This window comes from Typopeltis vanoorti, chromosome 11 (assembly GCF_054136105.1).
Source record: "Typopeltis vanoorti isolate ZY-2024b chromosome 11, IOZ_Tvanoo_1.0, whole genome shotgun sequence".
Taxonomy (NCBI): Eukaryota; Metazoa; Arthropoda; class Arachnida; order Uropygi; family Thelyphonidae; genus Typopeltis; species Typopeltis vanoorti.
The window spans coordinates 54,880,255-54,905,631 of record NC_143559.1 but is presented as its reverse complement, the minus strand read 5'-3'; the positions used below and the strand labels follow the sequence as shown (position 1 = coordinate 54,905,631).

The window sequence follows — 25,377 nt, the reverse complement described above, 5'->3', positions numbered from 1 at the left end:
TTGACACCTTTTTCTACCTCAAATATTGATATGTACTCATCTTTGCATTCCTCTTGAAAATTTCCTAGTATGGTTCTGTCACTGCTTACTTAGTTTAACAGTCTTTCAAAGTAATTACTCCAGATATCTAAGATATTCTTATCATCAGTTTTCATGTCGCCTTTATCATTTTTGATTCCTTATATCGTACTCTTTCCTCTATTTTTAAGCTTCTTCAATAGCCTCCAGAATATTTTGTCACCTTCCTGATATTTATTTTCTTTGTTCTTACCAGTCTTCCAATGACTTTTATTTAGCTACTTTTATGCACAGCTTAGCTCTCTTACATTTTTCTTTGTATTCTTTTAGGGCATCTGCAGATTTATTTGCTAGGAACTTTTGTTATGCTTTTCCAGGACTGCTTCTTTTAACTGTATTATTATTAATGTACAAATTAAATAACAGGCAGTCCAATTACAGAGTCCTGCAGCACACTGCCAATTACTAGTATTTTCCTGGATTCTATTCTGTCATAAACTACTAATTTCTGCCCATCATTCACATCCATCCATCCATCCATCCATCCATTCCCAATTGCTCAAATTTACATAATAGTTCTCTGTGCCATCCTGTCAAATGCCTTTGCAAAGTCTAGCAATATAATGGTATGGTAATTTCCTCTATCAGACTTAACTGTCATTCTATATTTATTAACCAAGTGGTTGCTATCCAACCAACAGATTGTGGATTCAAATCTTCCATTGATGTTTGTGAATGTCTTTAGGTGATAGATGAATTTTGTTGTCCAGGTACATGACCACCACTACTCTCCTTATTTGGAGATCTTGAAGTGGTTTGAAATTCCATGTGTTTTTATCTCAAGCAGGGATTCCAGATTATGAAATCCTTATCCCAAACAATATTAGGTACTAACATATTACTACAAGTTTACAGCTTTTTATAACTGGAATTCATATAATACATGTGAGTGTGTGCACACATGCATGCAGGGGCAGATCTACAAATAATGAGGGGAAACAGAGACCAGTTTTGCTGCCCTTATTTTGGAAAATTTATTTTATAAAGGACAAACGCTTTGTATTTGATGCAAAAAAAAAAAAAAAGTAAGAAATAATAAAAAATTTTATTTTCTCTTTGGCAAAAATACAGATTCAGCAAAACGTCTCTCCAAAATTTCACTTTGCCAATTTCCATTTGACAAAAGAAATCTGTGATTTAAATCAGATTTGTTCTCTTCTGTTATGTTATAACAAACATCATTTGAACCTATTTTCTCAAGTTCTTTTGATGCAACAAACTTCAAAAAAAGCTCTGGCTGCATGGGATGATACAAGCCAAATTTTAAATTTATATTAGGTAAGAGAGTGCAACTTATACTGAAAGAACAGAAAATGAACTGTAAAGTTCATCTTCATACAGTGTGATGCAATTATGATTGTTATTTTATGTAATTTTTTTTCTGGTTTTGTTCACATATATGTGATGCTAGCTTAAGAAAAGAAAAAGTATACAATGCACTTTTTGAAAATGTTTTGTACATGAAATGCTGAATAAAGGCAAGGAGAGCACATTGTAACTACACAAGCTGCTTCACGAACTCGTGTACATTTCTGCTAGCACTTGTATGATACATAACAGTTAATCATACACTTGATGGTAACTTAATGATAATATCCTATTGTTGAATTTGTGGGCTCAGAGAAGTTAATGCTGCTGAAAGAATAGGGGGTTGAATCTCCATTGATGGAACAGTAGAATGATAATGATTAGCAAAACAGGAAGTACAATTTGGTTGATCACGTATTTTTGAATGGACTGATAGCAGGATACACTTCTGCTTGTTCAATTGTATCTTGTTTTATTATCTCTCTTTCTCTTATATATTGCATGCTTATTCTAAATATGTACACAAGTGACTAATTTTTATGAAAATTTATTATCCTTTTCATAGATACTTAGTTCTAGACATTGCAGATACTGTCACAATGAACATCATACAATTTCTCCCAAAAGTAAGTAACTGCTTCTAATTTAGGATAGGTATTTTTCTATTTCCATGTATATATTTAGCTTATTAAAAATACTGTAAAATCTGACTCAAGCAGAAACTTCAGATCCAGTCAGCAGAAATTAATTATTCAATTATCTGTTAATATTTATTCAAACTTACACGCAGTAAAATTAGTCATTAGCTTCAACAGATGGCAATAAAACATATGTTTTCTTTAGAGAAAGATGCTGGAAGTTTATTTTTCAGTTGGTTAGACTATAATAAATTTAGTTTAATCCTTTATCCAAGTGTAAGCAAACAACGTTTGCGCCTGAAAATATCTTCAAGACTGGGGTAAGGTAGTGCAATTCCAAGCAAAGGTGGACCAAACTCTCATCACTCCTTGTTTCGGTATCTCCCAGATAAATAAGAAAGCACATCTCCTTGTAGACATGTATCCTGCTTTTCATTAAGGGAAGGGCCATCAGTATCTCCCATAATGTAAAGCACATCTCCTTGCGGACATGTATCCTGCTATGCATTGAGGGAAGGGCCATAGCAGGATACATGTCCGCAAGGAGATGTGCTTTGCATTATGGGAGATACTGATGGCCCTTTAATGCATAGCAGGATACATGTCCGCAAGGAGATGTGCTTTGCATTATGGAAGATACTGAGACAAGGAGTGATGAGAGCTTGGTCCACCTTTGCTTGGAGTTGCCTGGTGTTGCACTCACTACCTTACCCCAGTCCTGAAGATATTTTCAGGTGCAAACTTTGTTTGCTTACAATTGGATAAAGGATTAAACTAAGGGTCAAAGCTGTATAACTGAGAGGAGACCTCCACATAGCCTTTAAAGGAATGCGGAGAACCGACCAGGGCTTCTGACCTAATGTCCAATCCTCACCTTCTCGTGGTGCACCCTGTTGGGTATCTACTTTGATACTGAACGAACGAGGATGGGCTGGCAATTTGGGATTTAGCCGACCAAATTGTATTCTTATTGGTTAAACCAAAATAAAAAATGATGGTACAACATGACAAAATTTCATGCCAGCTGGGGAGTCGCCCGGTTAAACAAGGCCCCCGTTGTTTTCGCCAGGGAACCAGGGCAAACAGCGAAAAGTCAGCTACTGGAACAAATCTGAAAACAAACCCCAACTCAACATCACCAGAGTTAAAGATCGGTACTATCAACGTAAGAAGCCTGAATGGCAAAGAAATGGAGCTAGCTGAGGAATTAGATAAGTACCAGATCGACATAATAGGGGTGACTGAAACAAAAAAGACCAAAACTGGTGAGATGTTTCTGAGCAATAAATACAAAATGTTATATTCAGGCAATGACAATCAAGGAAAAGAAGGAGTAGCCATAGTATTCAACACAAAATACGAGGCTAATCTTCTTGAATGGCAGTCAGTCTCAAGTAGAGTAATGTGGGCAAATATGAGAATGGGGAACTGGACAATGAGATTTATTTGTGCCTATGGTCCCACAGAAGGTTCTACTAAGGTAGAAGTGGAGGAATTTTTTGAGGCTTTAGAAAAAGCAACTGACACAATGAAAAAGGAAAAGTAGGTCCTTGTTGAGGATCTAAATAGCAGAGTACGAAATGATTGTCAGACATACAAAAATATTTTGGGAAAATTTGGAGAAAAGAGAAAAGCTTATAATAATGGCAAATATCTGTTGGATTTCTGCTCAGGACATGGACTGGTTATTACTAACACCATGTTCCAACATAAAAATGTGCACAAATTCACATGGAGAGCCAAGGAATAAGAAAAGTCTCATTGACTATGTTATTGTTGATAAGGATGTTTTCTCCCTGGTGCAGGACACCAGAGTGTACAGAGGATTTGAAATTGGAAGTGATCACTATTTAGTCTTGAGCAGGATAAAATTGAATTTCATATTGAAAAGAATAACATGTAAGAAAGTTTTAAAGCGAATAAAAGTTGAGCAGCTCTCAGATGTGAACTATAGACTAAAATACACAAAGATTATTGAAGAAAAAATGAAAGAGTTTGAGAACAGGAATCAAACCTTGGAGATTCAGTGGCAAACTCTGAAGAAAACATTGATTGATTCTGCCAGAGAGGCATGTGGTGAGGTTGTTTGCAAGGATAAAAAAATCAGAACTCTCTGGTGGAGTACTAATTTTCAAATAAGTCAGCTTTTGCTCTAGAGAATATAGAGACAAATGCAAGAATGCTAAAGACTGTGTAAAACTAGCTAAACAAAAGTCATGGGAGGACTTTGGCAAGAATATAAAAAATAAATATCAAGAAGGTGGCATAATATTCTGAAGGTTGTTGAAGAAGCTTAGGAATGGAGGAAAGAGTATAATAAATTTAGTTTAATCCTTTATCCAAGTGTGAGCAAACAAAGTTTGCGCCTGAAAGTATCTTCAGGACTGGGGTAAGGTGGTACAACACGAGGGCAACTCGTTGCAAAGGTGGAGCAAGCTACCAACACTCCTGTCTCAGTATCTCCTATAATGCAAAACACATCTCCTTGCAGATATGTCTAATGTTATGCATTAAGGGAGCGCTGTAAAGGAGTTAGAGATGATAAAGGTGATATGACAACAGGAGAAAAAGATATCCTTGAGGTATGGAGTAATTACTTTGAAAAACTGCTAAATGAAACAAGCAGTGATGACAGCACAGTGGTAAAAAATACTGACTAGGCATGCAGTCAGGAATACATATCCATACTTGAAGTAGAAAAAGCCATCAAAGACTTGAAATGTGGAAAGGCAGCAGGAGTAGATGATATTCGACTAGAAATGCTGAAGTATGGTGGTATAAGAGTCTTACAGTGGCTGCACTGCATAGTTCAGAAAGCCTGGACAGAGGGACAAATTCCCGATGATTGGAGTAGAGCTCTCATAGTACCCATATATAAAAAGCGAAATAAAACTGAATGTGAGAATTACAGAGGTATTTCCCTACTGAGTGTTCCTGGCAAGATCTATGCAAGTATACTTGAGAAACGGCTGAGAAGAATTGTGGAGGAAAAGCTTGGTGAAGAACAAGTTGGATTCAGGCCAAACAGAGGCTGTCAGGATCGGATCTTCACTTTGCGACAAATAGTCGCGAAAGCATGGGAATATAACAAAGATCTGTATTTAAGTTTTGTCGATTTGGAAAAGGCATATGACAAGGTGCCAAGAGAGAAGCTATTCAATACGCTGCAGTTATATGGTGTCAATGGGGCATTATATCAAGCAATACTTAGTCTTTATTTGAGTTGTGAGTCAGCAGTTAGAATTGAAGGAAGTACAGGAAGATGGTTTAATGTTAAATCTGGTGTGAGACAAGGATGTACATTATCCCCTCTGTTATTCATTATCTATATGGATCACATTATGAAGGAATGTGGTATTAAACCTGATATCAAAATTGGAGATGTTAATGTCAGCTCTTTGCTTTATGTGGACGATGTTATACTTCTAAATAAATCCGCTACAAGTCTGCAAGATTCTCTGACTAAATTGAATAGCTGTTGTAATAGATATGGTATGAAGGTCAGCAATAAAAAGACAAAGACAATGAAAATAGGCAGAATCATTGAAAATGTCAACTGTGTTGTGAATGGAGAACCTGTGGAACAAGTAAAACATTTCAGCTACTTAGGCACAATTTTTACTGAAGATGGTAAACTAAATATTGAAATAGACAACAGAATCAGCAAAGCTGGTATCGTGGGAAGTCAATTGAATAAATTCATATGGAATAAGAAAGAAATTAGTCGGAACACTAAATTAGCTGTATACAAGACTGTGTTCAAACCAATTTTAACTTATGGATCTGAGAGCTGGGTCAGAAGTAAAACACTTGACCAAAGACTAGAGACCGCAGATATGAGAGTCCTGAGAAAGATTAGAGGCGTGAACAGATGGCATCAATGGCAATATCATATTAAAAATGAGGATATTAGGAAAGAACTTGACATTGTCAGCATCCAGGAATGCGTTAGCAGAGCTAATCTCAGATGGTATGGTCACTTAAATAGAATGGGAGAGGAAAGATTAGCAAAACAAGTGTTCTCTGCCAGGTTGGCAGGAAAACGACCCAGAGGAAGACCAAGATATAGGTGGATTGATACGGTACAAAGTGCCTTAGACGATAGAAATATAAGATCTGATAATGTTGGAGTCTTGACAAGTAACAGACTGATTTGGAGGAAAATTGTAGATAGGAAGTTAGTAATGATGTAATTTTTTCATGTAGTACTGTCATATCCTGTACACCCCTTGAGGGTACATGGCAGGAATTTGATGATGATGATGATGATGACTGTTTGTTAATGATAAGGTAGCTGCTATTTATTTATTTTTTATTTTTATTTATTTATTTTTTTTGTCAGAGATAAATCATTCAATTTCATAATCATTGAATGATATATATCTGCTGCCTAGGGCAGTTTATTTTTTTGGGATAAAAATTTATCTGTTATTATTTTTGATTTTTAAGTATTATATTTGGAATTGCTATCTGTACATTATCCTAATTCTCCACAGAACTCATCTGATGTCCAGTCATTGAATCAATTGTTTTATGTCTAACATCATCATCATTCTTTCAAGGGTTTAGGCCCAGTGGCCCGTTTCTGATTCCATCTTTTCCTTGGTCATTCCTGACTTCTATGTCCTGCAAGTATTTCCAAGATGGTATCAAAGTATCTTTTTTGGTAGTCTTGAATTATCCATTCTATCAATATGTTCAATCTACCTCTTTCTACATTCATATATTTTATCTAATAGTATAGTTCTTTATGCATTTCTGTGCTTTTTTTTTTTTTGTGCTAGAGAGTATAGTCTGCTGTCCTTCATAGGAATTTCAATTCTCCAGTTTCTATTATTTTTTCTTATGTAGTTTTTATGGTCTTTATTTTATATCCATACTGTAGCAAAGGTTTTGTCAGAACTTTATAAATTCTTATTCTTGTATGCTTTTGAACTTGATTGATTTGAAAATATTATTGAGTTTCCCTGTTATCTTTAAGAAGTGTAAAATTTTGGTATCACTGTCAGCTTCTTTTGTATATGATATAGAGCACCTGAGTTATTGAAGCAGTTCTAAGATTTTATTTTCAGTCATCATTTTACTTCTTACTCGAGGTAGTTCTTAAAATGCTATGATTTTCATTTCATCTGTTATTCCATATTTTATATTTTTTAGTGATTGTGATTAAGGAAAATCTGTAGTTCACTTTATCTTCTAAGTCTTCTATGATTATTTGGTCATCTTCACAACAGGGTAGTGAGTATAGTTCCACAATTGCTATGATTATTTTGTCATCTTCATAACAGGGTAGTGAGTATAGTTCCACAATTGCTATGATTATTTTGTCATCTTCACAACAGGGTAGTGAGTATAGTTCCACAATTGCTATGATTATTTTGTCAACTTCACAACAGGGTAGTGAGTATAGTTCCACAATCTAGTTGAAATGCTGGTTTTATATATTTCTTGTGTTACTTTACTATTTCATCTAAGTATTAAATGAGTGGTGACATTGGACATCCTTAACAGACTCTGTTTATTGGTTTCCATTTTTATAAATTTTTCACTGATTCATGCAGTGTTTGATTGTTTTAATGCATGTTAGATTATTACTGATAGCTGATTTGGAATACTTTCTGGATATAATGTTATGTTTGTTGCTACGTTAGATTCACAGTGCTTTTCAATTAGGATTTTTAATGTAAAAGTTAGGTCAATACATAATCGTCTTTTTCAGAAGCCATTTTGTTTTATAAATTACAGATACCAAGAAATTATATACTTGGTAATCCTTTATCCATGCATAAACAAACAAAATTTGCACCTGAAGTATTTTCAGGATTGGGGCAACTTGTATATAGAAACTAATGACTTCACATCACTTGCATTAGTATCCCATAATGCAAAGCACATATCCTTACAGACATGTATAATGCTATGCATTATGCGAAGGGTCATTACCCAGACTGGTTTTGAAAATGATGAAACTAATGTTGAAGTAATGCAGAAGTCATATTTTCATATACAAGTAGCCAAAAGGTGTCACACCTTATTATTAAAATACTCTGCATTAGAGATAGTTTGAAGTTTTTCCACTTGGTTATACTATAAATTAATGATTATAAGAAATTATATACTTGGTTTAATCCTTTATCCAAGTGTAAGCAAACAAAGTTTGTGCCTGAAGTATTTTCAGGACTGGGGCAACTCGTTTGCTTTGTTTGCTTACACTTGGATAAAGGATTAAACCAAGTATATAATTTCTTGGTATCTTTAATTTATAATATAACCAAGTGGAAAAAAATCCAACAACTATCTCTAATCCACCTTAATATTTTAATAATAAAGTGTGGCACCTTTTGGCTACTCGTATATGAAAATAACTTTGCCTTACTTCAACCTTAGTATCACCTCTAGGTCTGTCTCCTACTGATTAGACCTCAATAAAGGTTGAAACTGGTCTGGCTAGTGACCCTTCCCATAATGCATAGCATTATACATGTCTGTAAGGATATGTGCTTTGCGTTTTGGGATTTAAGGCAAGTGATGTGAAGTCATTAGCTTCTGTATACGAGTTGCCCCATTCCTGAAAATACTTCAGGTGCAAACTTTGCTTACACTTGGATAAAGTATTAAACTAAGTATATAATTTCTTAGTATCTTTAATTTATAATATGACAAAGCCATTTTGTTCTTTGCAAAGGTTTTTCTTCTACATATAATTTGAGTTTTGATGTTAATATTCATGTATATAATCAGTATTTAGGACAAGATTTACTCCTCTGTAGTTTTCACAGTTACACTTATCCCTCTTTTATATATTGGAATGATAATAGCCTTATTCCAACTTTCTGGTAATTTTCTTTGCTGCCATATAGTGATAAATAATTTTAATAGTCATATAACAAACATGATGCCTGCATATTTAATAAGTTATATATTTATTCTATCTTCTCCAGAGGATTATCCTGATTTATTTTTATATGTTGTTGAATTTCTTATAATATTATTTCTTCTACTGTACAGATAGTGGTTAGCATTATATCAGTTTTAGCTTTGTTATTATCTTGCCATAAGTTTTGGAAGAAGTCAAGCCAGGTTTCTCTTTGATTAACTGTTTCTTTTACATCTTTATTCATGTTTTTTAAAATTTTATATGTTTATTCTCTTCCCTGTAAGATTTTGCTATGACGTGATTCCATGTTTCTCAATTCTTTTCACGTTTTTTGCTATTGGTGTTTTGGGTTTATAATTCATTTCTGCTTCTAGTGATCTTGTATTTATCTGTTGTTTATTGCTTCTTTCTTATCTTTGATTATTGCTTCCATGTTTTTCATCTCAGTTTCTTATTTTCCTTTCCCTTCTTCCATTTACCGTTTTTTTTTGCTAAAGGACATTTGTTGTTATTCTTACTGATATGGTTTTTAAATTAATCAGGAGAAAATTAGGATAAGAATGGGATATATTGTGAATTAGTGAGACCCTTATATAGTATTTAATTTTAAAGTAAGAATTATGTAAAAACTTCTTTGATTAATAAGATTTTTAATACATCGTATTTTAAACTGTATCTGAAAATTCATAAATTATGATAAACATATTTATTTACTAAGAAAATTCTGTCATCATGAGGGTTATAAGTGAGAAGAGAAATGAAAATCATTAGGTTTTAATTAAATCTGCTATGCTAGTGATACAGTGGTATTTAGCAGACTGTGATAAATCATTACAGATACTAGTAGATTGCATACAAAAAAAAGGAAAGAGGACATGGGAAAACAAAAATTATGAGTATGAGAAAATATCATAAAATGAACTTTCATGTTACATTGAATGGGAGAGATGCATAAAAAAGGTAGCCAAATTGAAATATTGGACTGTTGAATGAACAAAATTTTTCCTTAAGATGGAGAATAGCAAAGCATTTTTGTAATTCAGTTATTGGATAGGAGAAGAAGTCTAAAATTGGTAATGATGTTCAAACTATAGATATAGTGATTTCTACTCAATATATCACATACAAAAGTTATCAATATTAAAAGATGAAAGAATGAAAAATGATAAAGAACTATAGGTACAATTCAGACACAGAAATTATGCCTAAAAATGGAGGAGAATTAAAGTTAAAAAAGGGTAGGGAAAAGAGAAAAAGAGCCTCCATATCTCAGTTGGATTTGACACTGTCCCTTGGTTAAATATATCTAGTTTCAAATCCCTCTTGGATGCAAAAAGAACAATTATCTAAGCTTTCTAACTAAAAGTGCATTAACTGATCTCATGATGATGGCAGGGATTTCCCCTCTGGAAACTGATTTTTCATCCACAAAACAAGCAAACTCACTAGAAGAATACATGCAGTTTACTCATTGTAAATAAGATTGACTGCATTACAACAGAATTAATTAGGTTTCAAATAAGCCAAGTTACTTGGCTGAACGTGCAAGGGGAAGTGGGAAGGAGGAAAAATTATATTTAGAAAACAAGAGAGTGGACAGGAATGTGAAATGCAAACTCCCTATATTTAGGGCTGGAGAAAACATATGCGATCATCTCCATGAAGGACAGCACCAGAAAATAGTACCTGCAACAGTAAGCTAAATAAATGAATAAATAAATTCATCATAAAATATTATTACTGGAATCACATTTAATTTAAATGTCATTATTCGTAAAATTTTTAGCTAAGTTTAATAGCTATTGTCAATACAATTACAGGAAAACACAAAAAATAGAATAACAATTCCATTGAAAGCATGTGATATTATGTGCACTATCAGCTGCAGGAGAATATATACATCTGCATTAATTGATATTCAAAATAAATTACAATAAAATGTTTTAGTTAATAAATTATTTTTAAATAAACAAAAAATTAATCACAAATTAAGGAATGCATAGGCAAGTATTAATCAGTATAACTTCCCAAAATTCAATAAACCCAAGAATCAAATTAACCCTGAAAGTAGAAAATAACAAATGTATTCCTTTTCTGAATTTTCTCATGCAGGAATTTTTGGAATTAGTTAGTACAACTTGACCAAAAATTATAGGAATTAGTGAGACTTGATTGACTAAGAATTGATATAGGGATAGAATATAAGGGATATAGTATTTTCAAGGAGGATAGAATAGGGAAGGGATTTTGCTAATGATAGACGAAGAGTTGAAGCGAAAAAGAGTAGAAGTGCCTCAAGAGGACAGGTATGCAGAGGGCAGTTCATTTGAGGCTATTTGATGTGAGATAGAGATCAACAGGATGAAATATGTAATTGGTTGCTCTAATAAACCAGGGGGTATAAGGGAGAATGTAAATAGTATGCATCGGCAAATTTACATAATGAGTGCAGGTTGTGTAATTATTATGGGGGATTTTAACTATAAGGACATAGATTGGGAGAAGGAATGGTCAAGGAAGGAAGGAAATGGAGTTTATAGAGTTAAGATATAATTACCTGAGATCACATGTAATGGAAGGGACAAGAGGTTCAAGAGTGTTGGATTTGGCAATAGCATCAGAGAACATATCAATAACCAATTTAGTCACACTGTCTTACTTGGGGAATCCAATCATGTAGTTTTGATCTATGAGATTGTAAGAAGTGCAGAATTTTCTGTTAAGGGAGTATATATGGAATTACAAGGCTGGTGATTATGAAAATCTGAGAAGTCAACTTTCAGCAGTGCTATGTTATGAGAAGAGAGATATGTTGATGCTGCATGAGAAGATTGTCAAAGGATATTTAAGGAAATCAGTATCAGACTGTATACCCAGAGTCAGGAGGATAAATCAAGTAGGAGTAAGATAGATGAATAGTATTATTAAGCAGGAGTTGCAGATAAAGAAAAGGAGGAAGTATAAAGAAAAAGGCGATCTGCATACTGATGAGCAGTACAAGGTGCAGGCAAAGAGGGTAGCCTATATGTTACGAAGACCAAAGCTAATTATGAGAGGAAGCTAGCTGATGAGTGCAAAAGAAATATCCTAAGGTGTTCTTTCACTATGTGGCAAGTAAAAGGAGGAATAACTATGGAAGGATGACTTTAAAAGGTGTTGATGGTAAGAAAGTAACAGAAGCAAATCAAATAGTTGAGTTACTAAGTGATCATTTTGCAAACGTGTACCATCTTGGTGTGATATTGCAATGCCTAATGTGTCGCTGAGTGATGAGAGACTAGAGATGAAAGAGGGGCGCTTAATATATTGCAGAACTTTAATGCTAACACTGCCATAGGGTTAGATGGCATATCAGCCCACGTGTTACGAGAATGTGCAAGAGAATTAGCATCTCCTTTGACTAAGGTGTTTATTTTAAGCCTCAGTTCTGGTAAAGTTCCAATAGAATGGTAAGAGGGAAAATCATTCCACTGCATAAGGGAAGCTCCAAGACAGAAATATCAAATTATAGGCAAATCAGTATATCAGGAGTGGTTTTGGTTTGATAAAAATTAGAATTCAGGACTGAGCGGACAGAAATATGATACTTTATAAGGGGGCAACATGGTTTTGTGAAGGGTAGGTCTTGCCTTAGTAACTCTGTTAATACAGTAACAGTAGAGTTGGATAAAGAAAAGCCTTACTTGGTGATACTGCTGGACTTTGCAAAGGCATTTGTCAGGATTCCACATGGAACTCTGTTGCACAAATTAGAGCAAATGAGAATGGGTCGGAAGCTGGTGATTTGTGAATGGCTGATGGACAAAGAGTGGTTTATGGAGGAGTTGAGTCCAGTAGAAGGCTGGTGACTAGTGGTGTACCTCAGGGCTCATTACTTGGTCCTGAGGTATACCACTAATTAATTTGTACATTAATGATATTGGAAATAATTTGACAGGAAATATCCACTTGTTTGCTGATGGTGCAAAATTGGGAAGAGGGATAGTCAATGAAGGTGATGTAGATATCTTGCAGGATGACTTAAATATGCTGGCAGTATGGGCAGAGATAAATGGCTGCCAGTTGAACGTGGCTAAGTGTAAGGAAGGAAAACTGCATATCTTGGTCACTTACTTCATAATGAAAAATATAAGATACTTCAATTGATTATAAAAGGGAAGATAAATGGAAGAAGAGGACAAGGAAGACGAATAAAATCTTGGCTGGAAGATATCAGACAGTGGACTGGTATGAACTCTGAGAGACTGCTCAGAATAGCTGAGAATCGCTCAAAATTTGCCAAGGTGGTCGCCGACCTCCGATAGGAGATGGCACTCAAAGAAGAAGAAGTGTAAGGTAATGCACCACTTTGGATGAGATTACATATAATAGGGAAGGTATTGTTTCACTTTATAAGGCATTAATTAGGCCACATCTGGACTGTTTTACACAGATCTAGTCACCTGTATTCCTTGGTGATGAAGTGGTGGAGAGGATCTAGAGGTGAGTGACAAGGATTGTTGTTGGCCTGTGGAATGTTTCCTTGAGGATGGATTGAAGGTCTGTGGGCTCCAAAAATTAGCTGATAAGCATAAGAGACGAGATATGATATAAGTTATTAATGGGACTTTTAGGATTGATACTGTGACTTTTTCTGTACACTGCAAGAAGGGAGAGAATGAAGGGTAATCCCTGGAAATTGTGTAAGAGGTGTGGTTAACAAGGGTGTTAGGACTAGACTTTTTTGCTTGGAGGGTGGTGAATGTGTGGAATGCATTGCCAGATGTGGTTGTGAGTGTTTCATCTGTGAATGAGTTTAAGAAGTAATGATAGGTATTCTGTGAATAATGGTTAGTGTCAATGTAGGGTCTCCTGCAATGAGTCTTCTGACTCCATGGAGACACCATTATAATAATAATTATATTTGCCAAAGTATGTATTTTCGCACTAGTTTGTCTCTTTTTTTAGAATAAAAATTCAAAGTTTACTTGAGGAAAAGCCATGCCACCTCTATACGAGAGTAACTAACTTGCTTTCAGTTGAAAAGTTCTTATAATAGTCCCTAGTGTCCCAGACATGATTCAATCTCAAGTCTTTCTATCCAAAGGGCTTGTTCTATTTCAATACCATCAGCTACACAATTTTTTTTATATATATATCTAGCTTTGCTGTATGCTTTATTTTTGTCAGCAATAGGCATGTTTTTTTTATCTTTAATTTTATACATGCTGACTAATTTTTATTATGTATTGCAGCTTAATGCTGCTACAGATAGAATGAGATGATAATATAAAAAATATTAAATATTTTACTCAGTCAATCAAGTATATCTAAGAACTTATTTCAGTAATGAAATTTGTAAGTAGTTTATAAATACCACTTCACTGTTTTTGTGACTGTTTTGAACATGTAAGAATAATTGTAGCCAAGGTTATATGAAGTGAGTTACTATAGGCAGTCCTAGACTTATGTAAATTCAGACTTAATGCAAATTCTCCTGAAAGTGGAGAAAAAAAATTCAAGTTATAAAAATTTTACTTACCACATATACGTTACTTGCAGGCCACTTAATAGTAGTTGTCCACAAGTCAGACAGCCTATGCAGTGCATGCTTGTGTTTTCCTTAATATTGAAAATGGATGTGTTATATATTTATATTCATGCACTTTTGTAATTTTAGTGTTTGTTTATGATGGGATAAAAAAAACAATGGAAAAGGAACAGAAATGGGTAAATGACTGCATGTCTAAATGTACCAGAATTGATCTAGAAATGAAAATTGTAAAGGGAAAAAAATGATAATTATCTGGTAATTATCTTCTAAAAATTCTGTACCAGGTACATAATGTGTTCTGCTGCATATTTAGCAGTTTTTGAAGTCAATTTTTGCATCATGGCAAGCATTTCAAATGATTTTACTTTTAGTTCCCCTTTCTGTGTGCACATGCAACATTCTGAATGTGATGCTTTTCCATAACTTAACATTAACGCTTTTTCATGGTGAAAATTTCTGGAGAACCTGGCAAAGATGTTTTTAATGTCAATGTGAAGGTGGATGAAGCAGTTGGAGGATGGATCATAATGCTTCCTAGTCTTAAAAGTTCAAAGAGAAATGGATGATGCTTTTAGCCTTTTATCAAGAGCCTTATGAAGAGAAGAAAGAAAGAAGCGATTGTTCAGTCATCTCTTGATGGTTAAGATTGTTCTTATAGATGGTTAAGTGGCCAAATTAGAATTTTTTTTTCTGTTTTCCCATACCATTAATACTTTATATGTTATTTTTCATTAATAATTGCATACTGAAATCTAATTTGTGTGCATCCTGTGACTGGGGCTAATAGAAATCTTTCAGGTATAGTAATGCACTACTGACATACACTTACTGTAAATGTGTAAGCAATTGGATATGATTAATGGGTAGGGGGTTAAATGTGACCTATGTAAAATTCGAAGTATATAAAGTTTGTGGAATGTAACTTTTATGTAAGTCAGGCACTGCCTGTATCCATTTTCTTAAACTGCTCTGCTGTTATCATACAGAAGTACAGAAAACAGTAAGTTTGTTTGTTTGAAGAACTCATTATGTAACATAATATATGTTGCCAGCATCCCCGTCATAATGTTCTCATTAACCCAAACCTCTTACTACATTTTTTTTTTTTCTGCACCCACAAATTATTGCATTTTTAATGTAATTCCATCCATGAAGATTATAAACCCATTGTGTTTTTCATTTATTTTTTTTGCATAATCTGGAAACACTACTCTAGAGACCAAACATGGAATGTTTTCAAGGCACCTCAGGCCTCTGATAAGCAGGACTGCGGTCACATTGAGCAATGAAATTCAGCTTCCACCTAAGCACAATCAGGCAGTGCAATTCAAACCTATAGCCACCTTGGTTGGTGAGTATGTTAATCACTCAGCTAATCAGGCAGGCATCAATCTTTGGCATTTTATTTTAAATTTACAACATACTTACATACAACCTAATGTACTATAGGTTGATCAACCACCCTCTCGTGTATGGGCCTAACTTAAAAAATAAACAAACAAACTGGACTTGCTTATCTAAGTGTATTAATAGTCTCAATATGTAAAATATACTCCAGTGGTTTTTTAGGTCAGCAGGATCTATCGTCTCATTTCTCTGTAATTATCATAAGTTTTGGCCATATCAGAATATACTGGCTTTTTTTTTTTTTTTTTTTTTGGAAAAAAAGAAAGAGTAGTCAACAATGTAATTGAAACAGTTACGAAAAAGGTGTTTTATAATAGCATTTTAAAGTCACGAAAATGGCGTTTTATAAGAGCTTTGAAGTGATGCTGTTAATTATAATTAATGGCATCATTATGATGCCATTCACTAGATTCAATCACTGTGATAATTATCACAGTGATTGAACCTAGACTCATATTTGGCATGTAATTATAGATATAGCTTTTGTATTGCTCAATTTTTGCTGTTTTAAAATTGAATCATTTGAAATTATCATGAATGTGCCTTCAAGGAGTCCAAGAACTCATTGAGTCAGAGCCTATTTGGATATTCATACTTAAATGCCTGTTGCATCTCTCCTTAAATGCATTTATTGAAGACATACTCATGACATCTAATAGTAATTAATTTCACATGCACTTACCATATGAGAAAAATCTAGACCTTATAATGCTTCCTAACAACACCCAGCTTCCAGGAATGACCTTTGAGTTCTGCCTCCACCATATATAAGCTAAGAAATCTCACTTGTGTCTACATTATAAGATTCCCCTTATTAATTTGTATGTTTCTATCATATCTCCTCTGTCTATTCCTCCAACTTTGAAGACTACACTCTAAATCTTTTCTCATATGCACAATTCCATATATTGCCAGTTATCATCTTTGTGGTGGTGCATTGCTGAATCTTTTCCAACTGCCTCTCCATTTCCTTGGGACCCATGTGACCATATCTACACACATGAAGTGGTGGAATAGCTTCCCACAAGTTAGTGTTCTCTTTAATAGTACTGTTATCATATTAATTGACTTAAGCACCTTAACAGGTAGTTAAGTTATAGTAAGTGTTTGTGAACTCCAAAACATTAACTCACAGTTCACAACAACCCCCAAGTCTCAAGTTTCATCAGTTACTTCCAACATCAGTTACTTGGAAGTAACTGATGAAACTAGAGACTTGGGGGGGGGGAGGGGTTGTTGAAACTGATGAAACTAGAGACATCAAGATATATATACCTTTATTCTCCATTAATAAAATACTCTGCTTCCATCTAAAATGTGTAACTTTACATTTGGCAACAGTGAACTGACATTCTTATTTGCTGGTATAACCCATCTGTTCAAATCATTCAGCAGGGGTTCAATCAGCTACATCCATGTCTTATCACTCTCCCTTACTTAGCATCATTAGTAAATAGCTCAACATCATACTCAAGACTCTCCCCAATAGCATTTATATACCTGTTAAACAACACTAGCCAAGTACAGAGATTGGTTAGAAAGATGTGGGTACTTATCCTCTTATCTAGGTTGTGAAGAACCTTTATCATGGCTTTTCAATTGAAGGTGAGTTGTGGCAGAGTTTTTCCTCTTGGAAACTTGGTTTTTATTCCCAAAGAATTGGCCAGAGGAATACACAATTTACAGATATAATTACATTTGCTGCATAGCCTTAGTTGCTTTGGATGTAAAATCAAAAAATTCAAAGATTCAAATCAAAAACTAACCAAACCCAAATATAGAACCTGAGGTGAACACTGTAATACATCTTTTTGACACATATTAGTCAGCCACTCTCCAATTCATATCAAGTTTATTTTGCAAGCCCCTTTGAGTTTGTAGAAAAACCTTCAGTGTGAAATCCTATTAAATGCCTTGGCAGAATCCAGAAGTACAGCTAATTCTCTTTTTATGCAGCTTTTTTTTACATGATTTTGAAATAACACTGTTTAGAAAACAAAAGCAATTTTCTATTTTTACACTGTATATTTTGATTTAACAGGTTCAAATTGCACTTATTTTTAAAATTTCTGTTTGAATTCAGTTCTGTTAAAAATGGTATTTCCATTAAGATTATCATTTCCTAGTATGGTACATATGTACTTTAACTCGAATTCTGGGGAATCCCTCGATGTTTTAAATATCAGGGATTACTCTACACTACAGAATGTAGACAAATGCCAAGTAGAACTTATATAGCAAAAATTGCAAAAAAGTGTTGGTAAGCATCATGTGACTATTATTTTGCAGCAATGCTTCAGGAGATCATATATTAAAACCATTACTCATTAATCGATTCCTGAGACTGCTGGTAATGAAAAGTGTGGATTTTAACACGTTACCAGTGCACTGGAAGGCAAATAAAAAGGTTGGGTTACAAAAGAAATTTTTAATGAATAGTTCCATCAATGTTTTGTTCCAGAGGTTAAATGCTATTTGATGGAAAAAAATCTGGACTTTCAAGTTTTATTGATTATAAACAATGTGCCTGTCCATCCTGTTTTAGAACACTGAATGTGTAATTTTGTTTTGTGCCACCTAATACAAACCACTAGACTAGGGTATGATCGCCACCTTCAAAACTTACTACATAAGAAGAACATTCCAATGCATTTTGGATAAACTAGATAAGGATAATTTACTGACAGTTGTTGATGTGAGGAAGACATTCTCTGTTTTGGATTGCATTGAAGTTGCTAAGTTGGCATTATCAGAACTGAAACCATCAACAAAGGCATGCTGGAAAGTTACTTAGCCAGAATGTGTGAAAAAGAAAAACCCCTCTACCTTTGCATACAACTGAATATCCCAATATCATCAGATTAGCACATGCAGTTGGCAGAGAAGAATTTAATGATTTTTCGTTTGCTGATATTGATGAATTTATGGTTGACAAGGCTGTTAGTGATGACGAAATAATAGAAGCAGTCCTTGAGAATCTCTATGAAAAAATCCACTCACTGCAGGATTAATTAAAGAATGGCTAGCAAAATTGCAAAGTCATTTTCTTACACATGATCCAAATACTGAACGAGCTGAACAGTTTTAAACTTGAACTGAAGTCATGTATAGTGCAATATGAAGAATTATACAAAGATCTAGTCAAAATATGATTTCAGCGATTAATTACAGAGTTTGTGGTAAAAAAAAAATCAACCTTCAGAATTATTGGAAATGAGTGCTAATTTAATTCTTTTACTAAAGAAAACATTTCACCATTGCAGTATGAACAGGACTGCCAAAGTGTTTCAAGTGATGGAAGTGATTTAATTCCACTCTCACACAAAAGAATACGGCTACTTCAGAAAGTGACAGCGAATAAAATTTAACTAATAACCTTATGCATGGGTGTATTTGGACCTTTTCGAATTTCTGTTTTATTAGTGACACACTATTTTCTTTAAGAGATGCATATATGTTTTGTTTGAAAATAACTCATTGTTTGTATCGGGTTTTTCACTAGAACTATTCTATTTTTTCTTATGCACTGTATTCTTTTTTACACGGTTTTTTTTTTTCTGGAACCAGTCTACCTTGTAAATGGAGAATTGGGTGTATCCTGGTTTATCTTTTCCTCCTTATCCAATGCTGCTGTCACTCTGTTACAGTACATGAGCAGATATACTTGAGCTAAAGCAAGATATACTCATACATACCTTTAACAAAACCTTGCCATCCTTTATAGAGCACTTGACTATTATCTTGCTCCCTTTGAACATAATTCCTGACCAACCTTTCTTTTTCAATATCCTGATGACCACACCATAGATTAATCAGGGATCTCGATAATTGATACATTTAAAAGAAAGGTCACAATGAGATTCAGAGAGATAACAGATATGGCCAAATGGAACCAGATGGCAAAGATTTGTTCATAGGGGACTCAACTCATCATCTGACAGATGAGAAAGAAAAAGAAAACAATTATACACAAAAATAAATTAACAAAATAAAATAAATTTTTTATATATGTAATAAGTATAATAATATATAAATAATCAAAAAAAAAAAGGTTTTAAACAAAAGTGTAACAAAATCATGTTTCCCTGGTGCAAAAATGAATGATATTAGTCATGCCATATGAATGTAGAAAGGTAAGGCTAAAGAACTAATTGTTTTGGTTGGAACTTATGATCTGAGAGGTGAACAGTATTTTATGAGTGAGGATGTGAAGGATTTGTTGGACAAAAAAAAAAAAAGAAGAGTGAGAAAGTGGAGACTGTCAGTCTCCTGCTACACTGATAGAGGTGAATTGAAGAGGTGCTGATATCAAATGAATCAATTTGCAGATTGTGCAGAAGGAAAAATAGCAAAAAATATTGAATAAGGTAGTTATTTCAGAAAGTAAAAGGGGATTGGAGACTTAATGAGATGCTACAGTTTCCCTGTACCCTTTGGGCACAAATGCACCTGTGGAGCTATTTGCATGCACTCACTGTCAATTATTAAATAATGGCAAAAATAAAATTCAAACTGGAAAGTATAAGTCTTCTTCTAGTAATATTTATTGAAATTGTAAACAGTGTTAACATTTAAGTTATATTACGAACATTTTGTAATTCCTCTGTCTTTAAGTGCCAGTGTTACCAGTACCAATTTTGTGCATTTGTTTATTATGTATTTAATCTACTGGCAACCGTGCACTTGAGGGATGTGTCACCACTTTACCAGTGTTGTCAGCGTGCTTTGACCATACATTGTTTTTTCTTGTTTAAAAATTTTGCCCCAAGATGAGTAATCCAAATAAAAAAAAAAAACAACGAACCTATAAATTCAACAATGATTGGGAAGAAGGCTATTGTTTTGTCTAGAGTAAAGAGAAATATTTTTACTTATTATGCAATGGTTTAATTTAGTTGTATAATAAATGTTACAATAAATACACATGTAACATTTATTATACAACTAAATTAAACCATTGCCTACTTTCTTAGTTAATTTGTTAATTGTTATCATTTGATATGATAAACAAATTAAATTTTCATAGAAAATAAATTGCAGTCATATAGAATAGGAGACATGGCAGTCTGGTGTGAGATTGAGACCACTGAGGCAAAATATACACTTGGTTGCTACTGTAGGCTGAGGGGGAAGTTCCAGGGATTATGTAGAAGACATGCATCACCAAATTAGTACATTGAGTGATTATTATGGCGGCCTTAATATAGATAAGATAAGAAGTGATATAGATAAGAAGTAAATTGTTGTGAAAGGTATATAAGGAGAAAGATGACCAGTATGATAAAGAAGGCAAAATCAGATTAAGATAAGAGACTAACTGAGCAGGGCAATGGAAATCTCAGAGTTCTTTTATTACGTGGTAAGTTAGAAGAAGAATCAGTATGGAAGAATAACCTCTTAATGAGCGCTAATGGTGACGAGCTGACAGAAGCAGATATAATGATTACGTAGTGACTGCTTTGCAAGGGTATATCATCCAAGTGAGGTTAATGCTGTGACATATGTGACAGAAACTGATGTGAGAGCAGAGGTGGATAAATTTTGAGGTTCTTAGGATATTGCAGAATCACTGTAAATACAGCTGTTGGTTTAGATAGGATATCAAGAGTTGCATTTTGGGCAAGTGAAATGGCAGTTACTCTGACTGGGCTCTTTAATTTTAAGTCTGGTAGAATTCCAAGGGATTGGAAAGAGGGCAAAATTCAAAGTACTGAAAAAATTGGTCAAAAAGAGAATTCAAGAATGGGTGGATAAGAATATGATACGCTGAGGGGCAGTATGCCTTAATAATTTGCTAACTTTTTATAATTGAGGGACTGCTGAGTTAGATAAAGGAAATGGCTACATGATAATTCTGCTGGATTTTGCAAAGGCATTTGAGAGAATATCACATAGAACTGTTCTGCAAATTAAAACAAATGGGAAGATATGACACTGGTTATATGGATAAGAGAGTTACTGCTGGAGAGATATCAGAAAGTAGTATATCGAGGAGCAGAATTCAGGAGAAAGCAGGTAACTAGTGTGCCACAAGGTTCCATGCTAGAATCATTGCTATTTAATTTGTACATAAATGATATAGGAAATAATCTGAAAGGAAATATTCAATTGTTGGCTGATGATACAAAATTAGGTAGAATAATAGTTAATCTATTACTCTATGTGATGCAATGTGGAGAGCTTGCGGGATGATTTAAATAGGCTGTTAGTATGGGTAGAAGATAATAATGGGTATCAGTTTGATGTGAAGAAATGTAAAGTTATGCATTTTGGGATAAATCAGTTACAAGCTGTGTACCACTTGATGGAACTGTATTCCAGGAAATAGATAAAGCTAGGAATATAGGGATGGTGATAGACAGAGTTGAAGTTTAGAGGGCTTATTGCTAAGGTAGCTCATATGATTACTTGAATATTGAAGAAAACACAAGTTAAGGAAGTTATTTCTCTTTTTGAGGCCTTGATATATCCATACCTGAATTATTATACTGAGGTCTGGTCCCCTCGGTTTCTTGGGGTGAGGAAGTGCTGGAGAGCATTGAGGTAACTGACAGAGGTGGTGAGTGATCTGTGGAATGTTCCATATGAGGACAGATTGAATGTGTGGATTGCAGAATTTGGCTGATAGGCCAGAAAGAGTGGATAAACATATATAAACCTTTTATAGGATCGATGCAGGAAAATTGTTTCAGAACTCAGTTAGAGGGTGCAGAACAAGAGGTCATCCTTGGAAGTTGAGTAAAGCATGGTAGCAGGGGTGTGAGGACTAGATTTTTCACTTAGAGAGTAGTGAATGAGTTGAATGGGTTGCCATTATCAGTTGTGTACTTTGTTTGTTAATGTATTTAAGGAGAGATATGATAGATTGTGTAGATAGTTTGGGTCTCTTGTGATGAGGGTCTTTGTACTATATTTAGGTGCCTATACCATAATAATAAAAATACCAAGTTTCAATAAATATTCTCTTCTTAAAAGAAGCTCAGAATAACTTATAGATGGATAGACAAAATGAATTTAATAGGTCATATGCATTTTTTGAAAGGCATCGATTATTATTATTAATTATTTTCCTTTCTGAGAGATATTATTTTAAAACCCTATGTTTTTTAATTATGGTGGTTAATTTTTTCTCTGCATGGCACTAATGTGCTGTAGGTTTAGCAACTGTTCATGTTATTTTATAAGATATCTATATAAGTAGATAAGCTTTCTAATGTAGGTATTTAAATTTCAGGTCAAAAATTTTATTGACGACTGCTTTTGCACTTCGGGTAAGTTCAATTTGAATGAAGCTTCATTATTTTTCTGTAATTGAGGTATGAAGTGTTACATAACTATATAATTCCATTTTAATCCTCTTTCAGTAAAAAGTTGAAGAAATTATATCAAGTTTCTTATCCATACAATATCTTGAAATACATAAAATTAGATGCTTTGGTCTAGCATTCATTAGCAATCTAAAATTTGTGCATACATTGTTTCTGCTTTCTTTGCTTAACTTATGCACAACTCATTGAAATGTTCTGTAGAACTCCTTCCCTCTCTGTGTGCATGTGTGCATGCATGCACACATGGTTGAGGAGTGTAATTTTATATTTCATGGCAGGGAAAGTCAAACAAACATTACTCTAGTTATGTATAATGTTTTATTTGAATAGATCCACCTGATTGTTGGCTTCAGTGAAAAGTTCGAAGTATTTATTGATAAATAGACTTCTTTGCAGTTAAGAATTGATTTTTATTTCAGTGTAAAATCTCACATGATAAATAAGTTGTCATATTTGTGTTTACAAGTTTTTTCTTCTAAAGAAATTACACATAAAGAAATGTCATTGTTTGTATCCTTAAAATGAATCCTTGTGATTAAATTATTACATAACTTAATCACAAGGCTTTGTTAAACTATTGTGACATATGACGTCACTATATCGATGTCCATTGGGCCTGGCTCCCACTGAAGAGACCTCAATAAAGGTCGAAACTAGTCTGGGTAGTGGCCCTTCCCATAATGCATAACATTAGATTAGACATATCCGCAAGGAGATGTGTTCTGCATTATGGGAGATGCTGAGATAGGAGTGATGTTAGCTTGCTCCACCTTTGCAATGTGTAAATATTATTTACACAACTCTCCATTACACAACTCTCATCCATTATGAGATGTTGAAAGTTTTCCCTCTCGGTTATATTATAAATTAAAGGTGCTAAGAAATTATATTCTTAGTTTAATCCTTTATCCTAGTGTAAGGAAACAAACTTTGCTCATGAAGTAATTTCATGACTGGGCAACTTGTATGCAGAGGCTAATGCTTTAAATTCACTTGTCTTAGTATTCTTAGTTTAATCCTTTATCCTAGTGTAAGCAAACAAACTTTGCTCGTGAAGTAATTTCATGACTGGGCAACTCGTATACAGAGGCTAATGCTCTAAATTCACTTGCCTTAGTATCCCATAATGTAAAGCACATATCCTTATGGACATGTATAATGCCATGCATTATGAGACTGGTCACTACTCAGAAGTTCTTGGTCTGGCTCCCACTGATGTGACCTCAATAAAGGTCGAAACCAGTCTAGGTAGTCTTAGGGTCGAAACCATACCAATCATGCATAGCATTATACATGCTATAAGGATATGTGTTTTGCATTATGGGATACTAAGGCAAGTGATGTGAAGTCATTAGCCACTATATACAGGTTATCCAGTCATAAAATTACTTCACGCACAGACTTTGTTTGCTCATACTTGGATAAAGGATTAAACCAAGAATATAATTTCTTGGCACCTTTAATTTACATTGAGATAATTAAACATCTGTCCCCCATTCTCCATGGTTCACCTGCTTTACTCATTGAACAGAATTGAGAAATGAATTTCTAGAATTCTGGAATAAGACAATTATTATTGCCTTTCCAAAGCCAGGTAAGGATCCAAAAATTACCAACATATATCATCCAGTTGCTCTGACCACTTGCTTGTGCAAGGTCTTGATGAAAAAGTAGTTAACCTTTATCTTTTATGATTTCTGGAGAATTAATAAAATCATTTTAGCAGTGTTTTTTTCAAGAGAGTAGCTTTTAAAATATTCTATCAGTTTTTCTTAACAAGGGAAAAGTGCACGTCACAGCTTAGAGCTTTGACGTAAAGAGGAGGGAGTTCCACAGAGTTTTAAGTGTGATTCTATTTGCCATTAAAGTTAACTTGATAACAGAACAATTTCCTAAAGCTGTAAGTAATGTCCTTTGTGTAGATCACTTTGCCAATTTGAAAGATAGCCAATAGTTTGCTATTACTATAATGTGCTTGTTAAATGGGTTTCAGATTTTCATAATAGAAAACTATATACATGCATTTTTGCTGTAATTGCATTGTTCCTGACCTGGACAAACTATAATCCTAGATGCAAAAGAAGCAAGGTTTGTGTGACTTGTGTTTGACAAAAAAAAAAAAAAAAAAAAAAAAAAACCTAATATTTCTATCTCACATCAGTTGCTTGCAAGATAAGTGCCAAAGAAAGATAAAATTCTTTGTGTCCT

At 34.0% G+C, this 25,377-nt stretch overlaps 1 protein-coding gene across 2 annotated transcripts in view; it reads left to right on the top strand.

Moving 5' to 3' along the window:
• LOC150101593 (serine/threonine/tyrosine-interacting protein-like) overlaps positions 1-25,377 on the top strand; it is a 264,341-nt gene that overhangs the window by 150,310 nt on the left and 88,654 nt on the right. For both annotated transcript variants that reach the window (XM_090400470.1, XM_090400471.1), the window contains 2 exons: positions 1,952-2,012; positions 23,076-23,112. In XM_090400470.1, coding sequence (XP_090256596.1) covers positions 1,952-2,012; positions 23,076-23,112 — 98 coding nt within the window. The remainder of the gene's footprint in view (positions 1-1,951; positions 2,013-23,075; positions 23,113-25,377) is intronic.